This window comes from Myxocyprinus asiaticus, chromosome 33, assembly GCF_019703515.2.
Source record: "Myxocyprinus asiaticus isolate MX2 ecotype Aquarium Trade chromosome 33, UBuf_Myxa_2, whole genome shotgun sequence".
In the NCBI taxonomy this organism is placed as follows: Eukaryota; Metazoa; Chordata; class Actinopteri; order Cypriniformes; family Catostomidae; genus Myxocyprinus; species Myxocyprinus asiaticus.
The window spans coordinates 2073399-2086450 of NC_059376.1; the positions used below are offsets into that span (position 1 = coordinate 2073399).

At 37.4% G+C, this 13052-nt stretch overlaps 1 protein-coding gene across 1 annotated transcript in view; it reads left to right on the plus strand.

Annotated features, from left to right (window-relative positions):
- LOC127424005 (plexin-D1-like) overlaps positions 1-12980 on the plus strand; it is a 161607-nt gene extending 148627 nt beyond the window's left edge. Inside the window, exons 34-36 of the mRNA XM_051668755.1 lie at positions 6241-6381; positions 7753-7827; positions 11500-12980. Coding sequence (XP_051524715.1) covers positions 6241-6381; positions 7753-7827; positions 11500-11616 — 333 coding nt within the window. The 3' untranslated portion in view covers positions 11617-12980. The remainder of the gene's footprint in view (positions 1-6240; positions 6382-7752; positions 7828-11499) is intronic.
- Positions 12981-13052: the final 72 nt, after the last annotated feature.

Genomic DNA, 13052 nt, shown 5'->3' on the forward strand with positions numbered 1-13052 from the left:
AAACAAATCATCAAACAGACAGGCACAGTTACAACCTCCACTAATGCACCTGAATGTATCTGAAGATGGATATGCTCCGACTGTGTTTCTCGTGGGTCAACTTGATGACATCACTGTTCTGCGCACGTTGTGTGTAGTTGAAAATGGCAAGCGGAGAAAAGGAGCCGCTGATATAGAAGCCCCCTGTGTTATTCAGGTCTCCTGTATGGAAACATTTTCTTTTTGCAGTCAATTACAACAGCGATGGTCAAAAGATGTTTACAAAACAGGGACTTTTTTGCAGACATCACTTGTTTGCAGACATCGCTTGACATGAGTGCTCTGACTTGCTTTGACGTGAGGGTTTATTTAAAACGCACACGAAATTTCTTCCTGTTTCCTCATGCAGCTGTAATCTATCGCAAGCGTCAATAATGTGCTTTGATTAATGCCATTAAGATGCCATTATAGCAATACATTGATACATGATTAATCATTTATGCCGACATCACCCAGGGAAAGAGCCGCAGGTGAGCCGAAACTGCACACACTCCCTTCCATTTTTAAGCAGACATGAAACAATAACTTAAGCGCTTGGGGTGTTCATGTGGGATTTCCACGTATTATTAAAATACTCGAGCAGCATTATCACATCACTTCTCGTATGCATTTTAATAGCAAAGTTATTCCTTTTATAGTGATGTACAGCATATGTTGAGATGAGTGTGAAGTGCACTTTATGTTGTTGCATGTAGCGTATTAGTGGTGGTATTAAGTTAAAATGTAGATTTAGTAATTAGAGAATTTTTTTTAATTTTTTTTTTGTTAAGGACCCTGACGAAAATTAACCATGGTTTTACTATAGTAATTTTGTAGTTTCTAAATATTAACCATGATTTTACTATATATTGTAACCATGACAGTAACCATGTTTATATTGTGGTTACTATGATTTTACTACAAATGCCATGGTTAAACTATGGTTATTGTTGTAAAACAATAATTATTATTTAAGGGCAAACCTGTTGAAGTGTTTACCAAATAGATAATTCTTTGTTCAGAAAAAAATATTACTGCCAAATCCAAACAAATACCGAACCGTACCGAAACCATGACCCTAAAACTGTGATACAAACTGAACCGTGAGAAATTCAAACTGTTACACCCCTAAAGTTTTCGTGCTGTAGATTCAAAAGAACTGGTTCATAAGAGTCATTAATTCAGGAATCAGACTATACTGCTCGTGCTGTATGTTTTCGTGCAGTAGATTCAAAAGAACTGGTTCATAAGAGTCATTTGTTGAAGAATCGGATAACGCTGGTCACGCTGTATGTTTTCTTGCTGTAGATTCAAAAGAACTGGCTCAAAAGAATTATTCATCCATGAATCAGTCTACACTGCTTGTGCTGTAGGTTTTCATGTTGTAGATTTGAAAGAACCGGTTCATAAGTGTCATGTGTTCCAGAATCGGAATACAGTAGTCACGCTGTATGTTTTCGCGTTGTAGATTCAAAAGAACCGGTTCATAAGAGTAGGCATGTGACGGTATTCAGTTATACGGTATATCACGATAAATAGCATGCATGATATTGTTATCATGGGCACTTCAAAATACCGTAAATAATTCTAGATAACCTTTTGGCCAAGTTGTTTAGATTTTTCTGATCACACAGTAGTTTATGTCCCATCAACATATCAAGATTCTCAACACTGCATGTACGTGGCACAAATGACACATGCACACACTGATGTAAACAAACCAGCATGGAAGAGAAACGTGGCTAAAGGAGGAATGCTGCCAACACTTTATCCACATTCAAATAGGGTTAAGTCGGCAGAGTGGAAATATTTTGGGTTCCATAAAAATACAGAGGGATTGTTCTTGGAAGATGTTTGTGTAAAACATGCGGCAGAAAAGTGGCAGTGAAACACGGGCACAATCATCCCATGTAATTCAGTGAGATAATAGTAAGTTGTGACAGTTCTGCTCATATTTCCAAACTGTTTTTGAAAACTGAGAGACATCACTCTATGTGACAACTAAGATGACTGAAAAAGTGAACTCTTGTTGCCATTTGCAGATAATTTGTAAGTGACTGAAGAGTAGTTTGCTAAAACTCTGCTGTGCACACAGTAACATTTTCTACTTGTAGTAATAACTAAAATACAGTTGTAATCAGCTAACACTAAGTCCTGTTATTAATAATGGCAAGTTGGCCCAATGATGATTTCAATATTAATTTAAATTTGGAATGCCAGTACGCCACGCAAACGTATGTTGCCTTACTGTGTGTGTGAACTTGCAGTTATTAAATTAGTAGCTAGCGCCTTGCTGGCTTGCTATCCAGAAAAAACAAAAAACATACATATTATTGTTGTAGCCTAGTAGCTGGCTCGATAAAATTAGTCTAGCCTTACTTTAACAATAGTCTCAGCAAGACAAGGTCTGTCCTGATCTGTAATGATTAGTGGCCCCATGGCAGAATGACCATTTAAATATTAAGATATCAAATAAATGCAGAGGTGGGTAGAGTACTCAAGTAAAAGTACAATTACTTTAAAAAAAAAATAACTCAAGTACAAGTAAAAGTACTAACATAAGTAATTACTTGAGCAAGAGTAAGAAAGTATCCAATTAAAAGAGTACTCAAGTAGTGAGTAACTCCTTTCTTTCACAAATGACATAATGGACGTTAACTCTCCTATATTCTATTACATAATACACATTTAACATATATTATAGAATTATTATTCTTATTATGGTAACACTTTATTTTGATGGTCCCAAGTAGATATTTAACTGACTATAAGTGACTTATCAACTGGCTTGCTATAGCTAATAAACAGTGTTTCAACAAACATTCAGTAGACTTTCAGTAGCCTGTATATAGATTTTTATTAATGACCTACTTACATTATTGTTGAGAACATCAGTTCATTAAAAGGTCATTAATAAAGATATATATACAGGCTACTGAAAGTCTACTAAATGTTTTTTGAAACACTGTTTACTAGCTATAGCAAGCCAGTTGATAAGTCACTTATAGTCAGTTATGTATCTACTTGTGACCATCAAAATAAAGTGTTACCCTTATTATTAATGGAAATTCTGTCATCATTCATCATATTCACATAGTTTGTGTTCCACAGAATATAAAGGGTCACATGGGTTTGGAACAACATGAGGGTAGGGAAATGATGACAGAATATTAAATTATGGCTGAGCTATCACTTTAAAGGGATAGTTCACCCAAAAATTTTAATTTTCTCATCATTTACTCACCCTCTTGCCATCCCAGATATGGATGACTTCCTTTCATCTGCAGAACACAAATTAAGATTTTCAGAAGAATATTTCAGTTCTGTTGGTCCGTACAATGCGAGTCGATGGGTGCCAAAATGTTGATGCTCCAAAAAGCACATGAAGGCAGAAGTAATCCATATGACTCCAGTGGTTAAATCCATATCTTCAGAAGTGATATGATAGGTGTGGGTGAGAAAAAGATCAATATTTGTCATTTTTTACTAGAAATTCTTCTCCCTGCCCAGCAGGGGGCAATATGCAGAGAAGAATGTGAATCACCAAAAACACAAGAAGAAGAATGTGAAAGTGATCTGTTTCTTATCCTGATATCACATCACTTCTGAAGATACTGATTTAATCACTGGAGTCTTATGGATTACTTTTATGCTGACTTATGTGATTTTTTTTTAGCTTTAAAATGTTGCCACCCATTCACTTGTATTGTATAAACCTAAAAATCTTCATTTGAGTTCAGAAGATGAAAGGAAGTCATACACATCTGGGATGGCATGAGGGTGAGTAAATAATGAGAGAATTTTCATTTTTGGGTGAAAGGGCTCTTGTCAGATATGGATGAATTTGTCAAAAAGAAGAGAGGTTTGGAAATCTTTCTAGTAATTATTACGGAAAAACGTGAACAATGTCCCACAGGGACATTATATATAATGCTGAAATTTTAACTAAAGCATGATCATGCTTTATTAATGCCTACTTTAGCTATTTCATAGCTTTTAAAGTCCTGCGTGGATTCTTAGTTCAGTGTAGTTACAGTTTTCAGTGTCGAAAGAATTTAGATCATTAGTTCTGTACAGCCGTACTGCCGCTCTCTAAACGCAGAGTACGCAGCCTGCATAGGACACCAACCCCGAACTCTCTTCGCCATACAATTGCCTCACGCCCGCACATCTCTCATGCACGTACCTTGATGTGCTCGCGCAGAAATGCTGTCTGTTCATGCTCCAGTAGTCAATCACGCAATCGGCAGAGCAAAAGGCATTTACACTTGACGTCGATGTTTACATGGATTTATACAGTAGGCAGTTTAATCCACCGGATAAGGATGTTTCCCTGCCTTAATCAGCCTGAAGTAGCTGCGATAGTTTCCAGTACCCCCGTGAGGGTGCAGAGTAAATGCGTAAATACTGCTCATGACATGCGGGACGCAGGACAAAGCACACTGATATATTGCTGCACTGAATTAAAAATGTACACTTAAAAACTGATGTCATAAGAGCCCATATTTACAGAATCACCCTGAAAATGACCATCACCATGTCACAGAAAATATCATTAGAGCCACAATTTACCTCAGAGTGCTGCCTTAATCTGGAGCTACAATTTTAATCTTGAAATATCCGCTGTCTTGGTGTTAAATGAAGGCATTGCATGACGAAACGTCTTTTTTCACTGTGTGGAGCGAAGAAAGTTTGATGCTGCAGCAGTGATGACTCGACTTGAGTGACAATCTGTGACAGCGCGCAGCTGTGTGAACTTCTGCTGTCATAAAAGTCCCATTCAATAATCTCTCAATAAATTACACATGAATTAAAATTAAACCCAGTAATGTAACGACAGGAATGCCGCCCATTGTAACAAAGTACAAAAATGTAACTCGAAATTTACTTGAGTTAGAGTAAAAAGTACCCACTTTTAAACCTACTCTAAAAGTAAAATTTTTCCCAAAAAGTTACTTGAGTAAATGTAGCGCGTTACTACCCACCTCTGACTAAATGTTATATTTGGCTATATTTCTATGGTGTTGGTGGTAGTTTTTTAAACGTTCAGGGTTTTTTCCAAAGTTCTTTGTAATCTGTTAATTTAAAGGCCATTTTGACATTGAAAAGGAAATTAAACTTTTTATAAAGAGAATGGCAATAAAGTTTGTTCGGACTACACTAGTCGTGCTGTAGATTCAGTAGCAGGAAACACTGTCGGAGTATTTTAGAACTGTGTTTCATCCGCATCAGTGTAAAAGTGCACGTTCGAGAACTCTTAATGAAACCACATGTTATGAATATTTTTTCAAAAATGGTTCTCAATTCCCACCCCTAGAAAAGTATTTTGAACATCTAGAACGACGCAATCCTCATTTGACTATATTAGTAGATCAGTCCAGACATGTTGTGTGTGTGCTATCACATTTGCACATTTTTACACACATAAGCCTGGGTCTAAGTGTGTCACTATGTCTCTTTTGTTTATTTTCAGTAAATCCACCACTAAATAAAAAGTTTAACCCTTGAACCAACATTGACATTTTCACATAGATGCTATGCTACTTCTGACGTCAAACTTTTATGTCCATAAGTATAGATATATCAGTTGAGCACTGGTTTAATCCATGACATAACCCTTGACCAGCACTACATCAATGTCCCAACTCATAAACACACTTGTGTGACCCTCTGGGATGTGTGGTTGTCTGTTAGCCAACATCCTCAGCACAAATGTCCTCATGTTTCAACATGAATAAAAATAATGATTTGTCTTTGAAGTCCATCTGACTGCTGAAGTGCAATTAGATGAAGTGTCTTTTTTTGTTTGGCTGATGAAGGTTTTAGTTGACATTCATTTATTGCTACTTCTGATGTGTGTGTGGCCCTGACATGTTCTTATACAGGCAGGTTATGAGTATGAATCATATGTGAATATGTAAGCCGGGTGAACTGCAGACAGAAGTAGATGAGGTCAAAGGTCAGAGGCCAGCAGACAAATAGAGTCAGACAGGAAGTGGTTCAGCAGGGAGTGTGCTCAGAGGATCCACTATGCACGTCTCAGAACAAAAATGTAAAAAACCGTTTGAGTTTATTTTTTGAGGTTAACAAGTAGTATCCTGTAACAAAAATACAGATGTGGGAATGATCCTAATAATCAAACCCATGATAAGGTCAAAAAGATACATACATCAACTGTTAATGTGTTTTTAGCATCTATAATTTTTTTTGTCTTTTTTTCAGGATTCTCCCACCAATAAGTTGCTGTATGCCAAAGAGATCCCGGAGTATAAGAAGAGAGTGCAGTGTTATTATAAACAGATTCAGGAGATGTCACCGCTCAGCGAACAGGAAATGAATGCTCACCTCGCTGAGGAGTCGAGGGTGAGCTGAACACACACTTCCTGTTCAACTTCCCCATTAACAGTTACATTTCTGTCACCAGTAAAATGCAATTTCAAGGTGTCAGGTGGAGAGGTCAGCACAGGCAAGTTGAAGCCCGAACCCGAAATCTCTCTTTATAAAGTATCAATAAACATACACAAGGCATGGAGACCCATTAGCACACCAGAGCAAAAGGGAACAAACGATGGCTTACCGTTTATCAAGCACTGAAACTTTGCTGGGTGAAGAACAATCTGGAATCATGTGTAACATTGTAACAGTCACATGAAGTCAAATCTTTGTGAACCTTGCGGCAAAATGAATGAAGCAGAACTTGTCTTTTGAACTTGACACAGTGTCTAATAGATGTGGCAGTCCTGCGCTAGACGATGAACAAACAGCGAGACATAGCGCAGCTGTCAAAGATGTCTGTGCAGCACATATTTAAATCAAGATGCACGCAAAATCATTTTCAGTGTGAACAGCCCCTAACAAGTAAAAAATTATAAATAAATAAATACAAATAATATGTAAATGTAGCCTATATTATATTAAATATATATTATAAAAATATTTATAATAATAATTTTTTTTTTTTATTATTAATTATAAACCCAACCCAAACCCAAAGTTATAATGACCCGAACCTGGCCTGAAACTCGGCGGTTTGTCGGGTCCCGTTGACCTCTACATAGGCACACTCCCAACATGAAGGCTGTTCCAAAAGGTTATAAGATACCTTTTGGCCAAATCGAAGGCAGCATCTCATATCATTCACATGGAAGACAATCCCATAATGCACTATGACTAACTCAGTGAAAAATAAAGATGGTGGACAATGCAAGAGAAATTATCATTATAAATGTATAAATAAAATAGTTTAATCTAATTGCAAATAAATTATTGACTCAATATTTGTGTTTGCTATGTATTTTCATGCTTATTAGAGTTGCACAGTGTTAGCTTAGCAACATGCTAACATCAAACTCCGTTGGAATCAATTGCGAATTGCGAATTACTTGTATGGCGCACAGATTTGCTGCCTATGTAGGGCATTTGAAATCAGACATTTAAGAGGTTCCATTTCAGTTAGAATGCTGCTGTAGGGGCCGTTCACACAGGACTCGTTCTCAAAACAGCCAGATGCAGCACAGTGGAATGGAATAGGTCACAGGGCTTTGAGATGCGTTTTTAAAACTTTATCTTAACTAGGATTAGGAAAAGAGCCAGCGTGTTTAGATGCATCATTCTACTCATGTATTATACATTTGAAGAGTTGTACATGAAATATCAAGCAAATATAAAATCTGATGTCTGGCTTGAAAAAAATCTCGTTGACTAAATGTATTTTGTCCTGCTCATGTCCTACAGAAATACAGGAATGAGTTCAACACAAACCTGGCCTTAACTGAAGTCTACAAATATGCCAAGAGATATCGCAATCAGGTGAGTCAGCTTTTTATTAAAAAGTTTTGTTATATTGGTTGCAGAGATTGAGACGGGACACTGACCACATTTACATGTACATAATTTTCTGATTTCTGATCTCATATCTGGTAATCTTTATTCTGAAGAGTTGAAATGCCTGCCAGGAATTGGAATACTCCTGTTTACATGTAATCAGCATATTCCAAATAAACTAAGACATGCTTGTTGTTTACCTGCTATTCTCTTCTGGAAATACTTAAATTAAGTTAACTACTTAAAATTCCATTATTTAGGGTACATATATTTCTAAAATACAATTATTTATGTGGAATAATTTAAAACATGAATTATGTTTATTTTTGACTGCTGAAGAGGGTTTTCACCTTGTGTTTGACAATGAATAAGGAGAAATTTTAGAGAAGTAATTAGTATTTTTTGGTGGATTACTTTGAGTAACTTGCACAGAACTGTTTATGAAGCTGCATTTTAGCAATTTTAGGAGGTAATTTGATCAACTCATTCATTCTCATTCATATCCCTGTAACTGCACATAAGAGTGAAATGAATTCAATTCTTTTAATCTTTATAAAATGCTATTATCCTCCTGAGACCCCCGTGTGACTGCTGTGTGCATTTTCCATTCCACTTTTTGATTTGTAACTAGTAGCACCAAATAAACAAGCAAAATAAATAAATAAATAAATGTATAATTGTAGAGCAAATAGTTTTCCTAAAAACTGATATCCACATATGTGGATTTTTTAGATACATTTTGAGATAAATTGTTGCATTTTTTAAAATGGCATATTGGATGAATCTAGAAACTGTCTTTTGACTCAAACAGGTTTTAATGTGAAAACTTAAGCTGTTCTCTTATCAGATGTAGTTTTGTTGCTGTTTCTCCAAAAGACAAACTGGGCTGAGATTGGCACCAGGGCTGGGCGATATGTAAAAAGAATTTTAGCGACAATCGTCTTAAAAAATATTGCGATATCCCCTGCCGATGGCGGTGAATTTTTTTTTTTTTTTTGCTTTATTGATTTTGCTTTAAAAATGCAATTGATTTATTGAAACAAGAAAAACATAAACAAAAGACATTTCTAAATTCAAATTGCACTTTAAACTAAACGAAAAAAAAAAAATGATAAAAAAATCGTATTTAACTACCTCCCCAAATCCAAACATTTACCGTCTCCATCAAGCAAGCATCCGTCAATGACAACAGGTGGAAAATTACTAATAGCCTACAGATTAAGAACTAAAGACAATTATAAATGTAAAGACAATAATAATCATCATAAATAAACCTAATAAATTCCCTTGTGTTCCCAAAATAATGCTGCCAAATGTGTGTTCTTATTGAATTTGTGTTTTTATTGCATTTTGGTAATACAGTTAATGCTGTCTAAAGAAAAGAAAATAGAACTCGATTTTAGGTTCAAGGTGAACGTGTCTTGTATTACTTTATGATTTAATCACTTTCGTCTTTGCTTCTTTAATAGTAAGATATATTACTGAACCTGCAGAGTTGCGTTCACAATGCATGTTAACCACGAACTGGTCCGTGGAAATAAAGCGAACTAAACTCACAGCACCTCCTGAGATGACCGGAGATCCTTTGCAGCATTCTCATAGATGTGTTTCTTCAAGCTTGTGTCCTTGTGTCTAACAGCATTTCTTGTCATGTGTCACTCCGAGACGTCTTACAGGTCACCCGCCTTTTGCGGGTAGATGAGTAAAATTACCTGTGCATGAAACGCATTTGGACAAAGAGCTTGCGAACTTGATTCAGCCTCATTGCATTTGGTGTGTGGCGGGTGCTAGTTTCACACCCTGGGCTACTGGTTTTTTTTGGGGGGGGGGGTTTCTCCCCTTTTTCTTCCAATTTGGAATGCCCAATTCCCAATGTGCTTTTAAGTCCTTGTGGTCGCGTAGTGATTCGTTTCAGTCTGGGTGGCGGAGGACGAATCCCAGTTGCCTCTGCGTCTGAGACCGTCAACCCGCGCATCTTATCACATGGCTTTTTGAGTATGTTGCCACGGAGACATAGCGTGTGTGGCAGCTTCACGCCATCCACCGCGGCAACCACGCTCAACTCACCACGCGCCCCACCGAGAACAAACCACATTATATCGACCACGAGGAGGTTACCCTATGTGACTCTACCCTCCCTAGCAACCGGGCCAATTTGGTTGCTTAGGAGACCTGGCTGGAGTCACTCAGCATGCCCTGGGATTTGAACTAGCGAACTCCAGGGGTGGTAGCCAGCGTCTTTACCACTAAGCTACCCAGGCCCCCCCACCCTGGGCTACTGTTTAAGACATTTGGTGACTTCCCAGATCCATGGTTTTGCCATTTTCCGATATTGTCAATCACTGTCTTTTCTTATTAAGCATAGGGATCTTTGTAAGACATCGTCGATATCCAATTACATCATCCTATCACACAGCCCTAATCGGCACCATGTTGTTTTGTCACATGACTCTGTGCGCTGAAAGTTTACTCCTTTAATGACAGCCTAGAGTCTACTGAACTGAGATCATTTGGTTTAAAAAAAAAATAATAAAGCATAGCCTATAGAAATGCCAAAATGTAATGTCTACGTATGTGGACACAGGGTCTCACAAAGTAAAAAAAAAAAAAACATGTTTCACTCAAAAAATTCAATAGCTTAACTTTTCACAACTGTCTGTTATAATGTAATTTCATCAATAAAATGTAATAGCAACTAAGGACATAAATCAATATTCTATTACAGTGGATATTATAAAGGTGACCAAAAATTCTCATGAAAATAGGCATATGTCAGCTGTCTTCAGATTTCTAAAAAGCGTTCACCGTCTCTTTTGCAGTCTTAATATGACCATATTCTGATTAATATCCAAATATTGGTGTGTAAACTCAATCATTGAGTCTCTCCTGAAGTCTGCCGGCATTCACCTGTGATCATGTCATGTTCCTGTGCATGTGTGAGCGTTCTGCACCCAGATGTCCTGCTCTAATTTTAAGGTCCATTCTTTCACCATGAGCTGAGCCCAGCGGGTCAGAAACAGCACAGTGAAACGCACTGATTGCGGCTCATTCTGTACCGGCAGCTGCTATATGATTAGAGGCTGTCTGACATGAATAAGTGCTCACATGCGGGTTTGCAAAACAAGCAGACAAACTGTAATGCTGATACATGTGTGAAGCAGCCAGATTGTTTTGGGTTCGCTGTCACTTTCTCATTATGGTCAGAGAACATGTGAGCAGTTACATAGATTTTAGATTAACTCATCTCTCAAGTGTCATATTCTTGTTGGAGCTGTGGCGTTGGGTAGTGTAACTGACCATACCACATTAAAGCTTTGTTCAGGCAGGCAACAAAAATCTGATTTTTGGCATGTGAAACTCAAATCATTACTTTGGCAACCAATGTGGATACACTGGATATTGACAACACTATGGGCACAAATGCGGACAGTCAGTCTTAAAGAGTGGATTTGAAAAACAAATTAGAATTGTGTACTGTGTGTACAAAGCAATAAAGAGGTGATGGGTGTGACTCCAGCCAGCATCATTCCAATCGCATTCACTCTCGTTTTTTCCACTAGTTTGCTCTTTTACTGGCCTGTCCTGAAGCCTTTAAAAAGCTCATAAATATAATGTTTTCAAATCTGATGTATGTTGATCCCTTTCTCATTTTCTCAGGTGGTGAGCGCGCTGGACTCGAACCCTACCACTCGACGCACGCAGCTGCAGCACAAGTTTGAGCAGGTCATCGCACTGGTGGAAGACAACATCTATGAGTGCAGCAGTGAAGCCTGAGCAGCAGCCAGTGAAAACACGAGCCAGCTCCTGGGGCTCTGAGCCCGTGAAAACACACTATACATTCCTCTGACCATTTAATATGAAATGTAGCCCTTATATGTTTGATTGTGACTGCTCAACCTCCCTTTAATTTAAAGCGGATGTGAACGTGAAGAAATGAAGCTTGTCTGATCATTTTTTGTTGATATGCAATCCAGAATCATTTCTATCTGTTCACACTGGGTGTGTGATATATATTGACTTGGTTGTTTAATTTTTGACTCTAGGGGCTTTGTAACGCACTGACCCCACACTTGGGGAGAGCCAATGATGCACTGGATTATATAAGACATTCTCCATAGCAATATTTATAGCCGTGTATATGATGATTTTAAAGAGTGATTAATTCAGTCTGATTAAGGATTCAGGTGGGATATTTGTACCTGTTCTGCTTTTTCAAATGGCAGTTCATCTTGTTTTTGGTGCATAAAACGACATATTCCACAACACCTTGGACTACAAGTAACATTACGATATGCATTTAATAGGCTTGAATGTGCCCTTATGGGGACCTTCTTTTTTGTCCATTTTTAAGTGGTGTTTGGGTCTTTTTGGTTAGGACCAAAAAAGTGTGCATAATTTTGTAGATATTCTGCATACAATGTGTTAAATGTGTTTAATTTCTTTGAGAAAGAGGGAATTTATCAAATAAAGCCATAAATTGATAAAGGTGGTGTGCATAATGAGCACTGTTTACACAGCAACATTTCAAGGAGTAAGTATTAACTCAAAGTCCCATCGGTGGGACCAGTGGACGGGGCTAGTAGTGTGCAATAAGTCCCTGTAAATAGTAATTTGCGGTACCATCTAAAACCTTAAATCTGAACTTTTCACAGAACTCCATTACTTTTGCATTTATATTATATAAAATAAGACCTGACAACCTCGGTGTCAAAAATGAGCACCATCCTGTGGTTAAGATGTTGAATTATAAATAGTAAAGGTTTTTCAAAAAATTACTTATTTTGAATAAAATAAAATATCATAAACATTATATATCAATGCAAAACTGAGAATGGTGGCTTTCCAACGACACCTAGCTTAAGCTTGTAGTCCACTCAGAGGCCGAGATCTTTGATGAAACAGTGGGGAAGGAGTGTGTGATCATAAAATAGACTGAATGTCTATGAATGAGCACATGGCAAGTGTTCAGCTGCGTTAGAGCGCCACCTGCATTTCACATCTGTATACTGTGATGGAAGGTGATAGAGGAACATTTCTTTTTCTTGGTACTTGCTGCCACGGAGTGGAATGAATGAACACTTTTAACAGGGACATAGAGCAAACAGAGCCTGAATCACAGGCTCTCAAAAACAGGATTAAATAAAGATTGTAAACATATACATTAGTATTCATGAATTATTGGATTTATTTTTAATTGGTCAAAATATTGG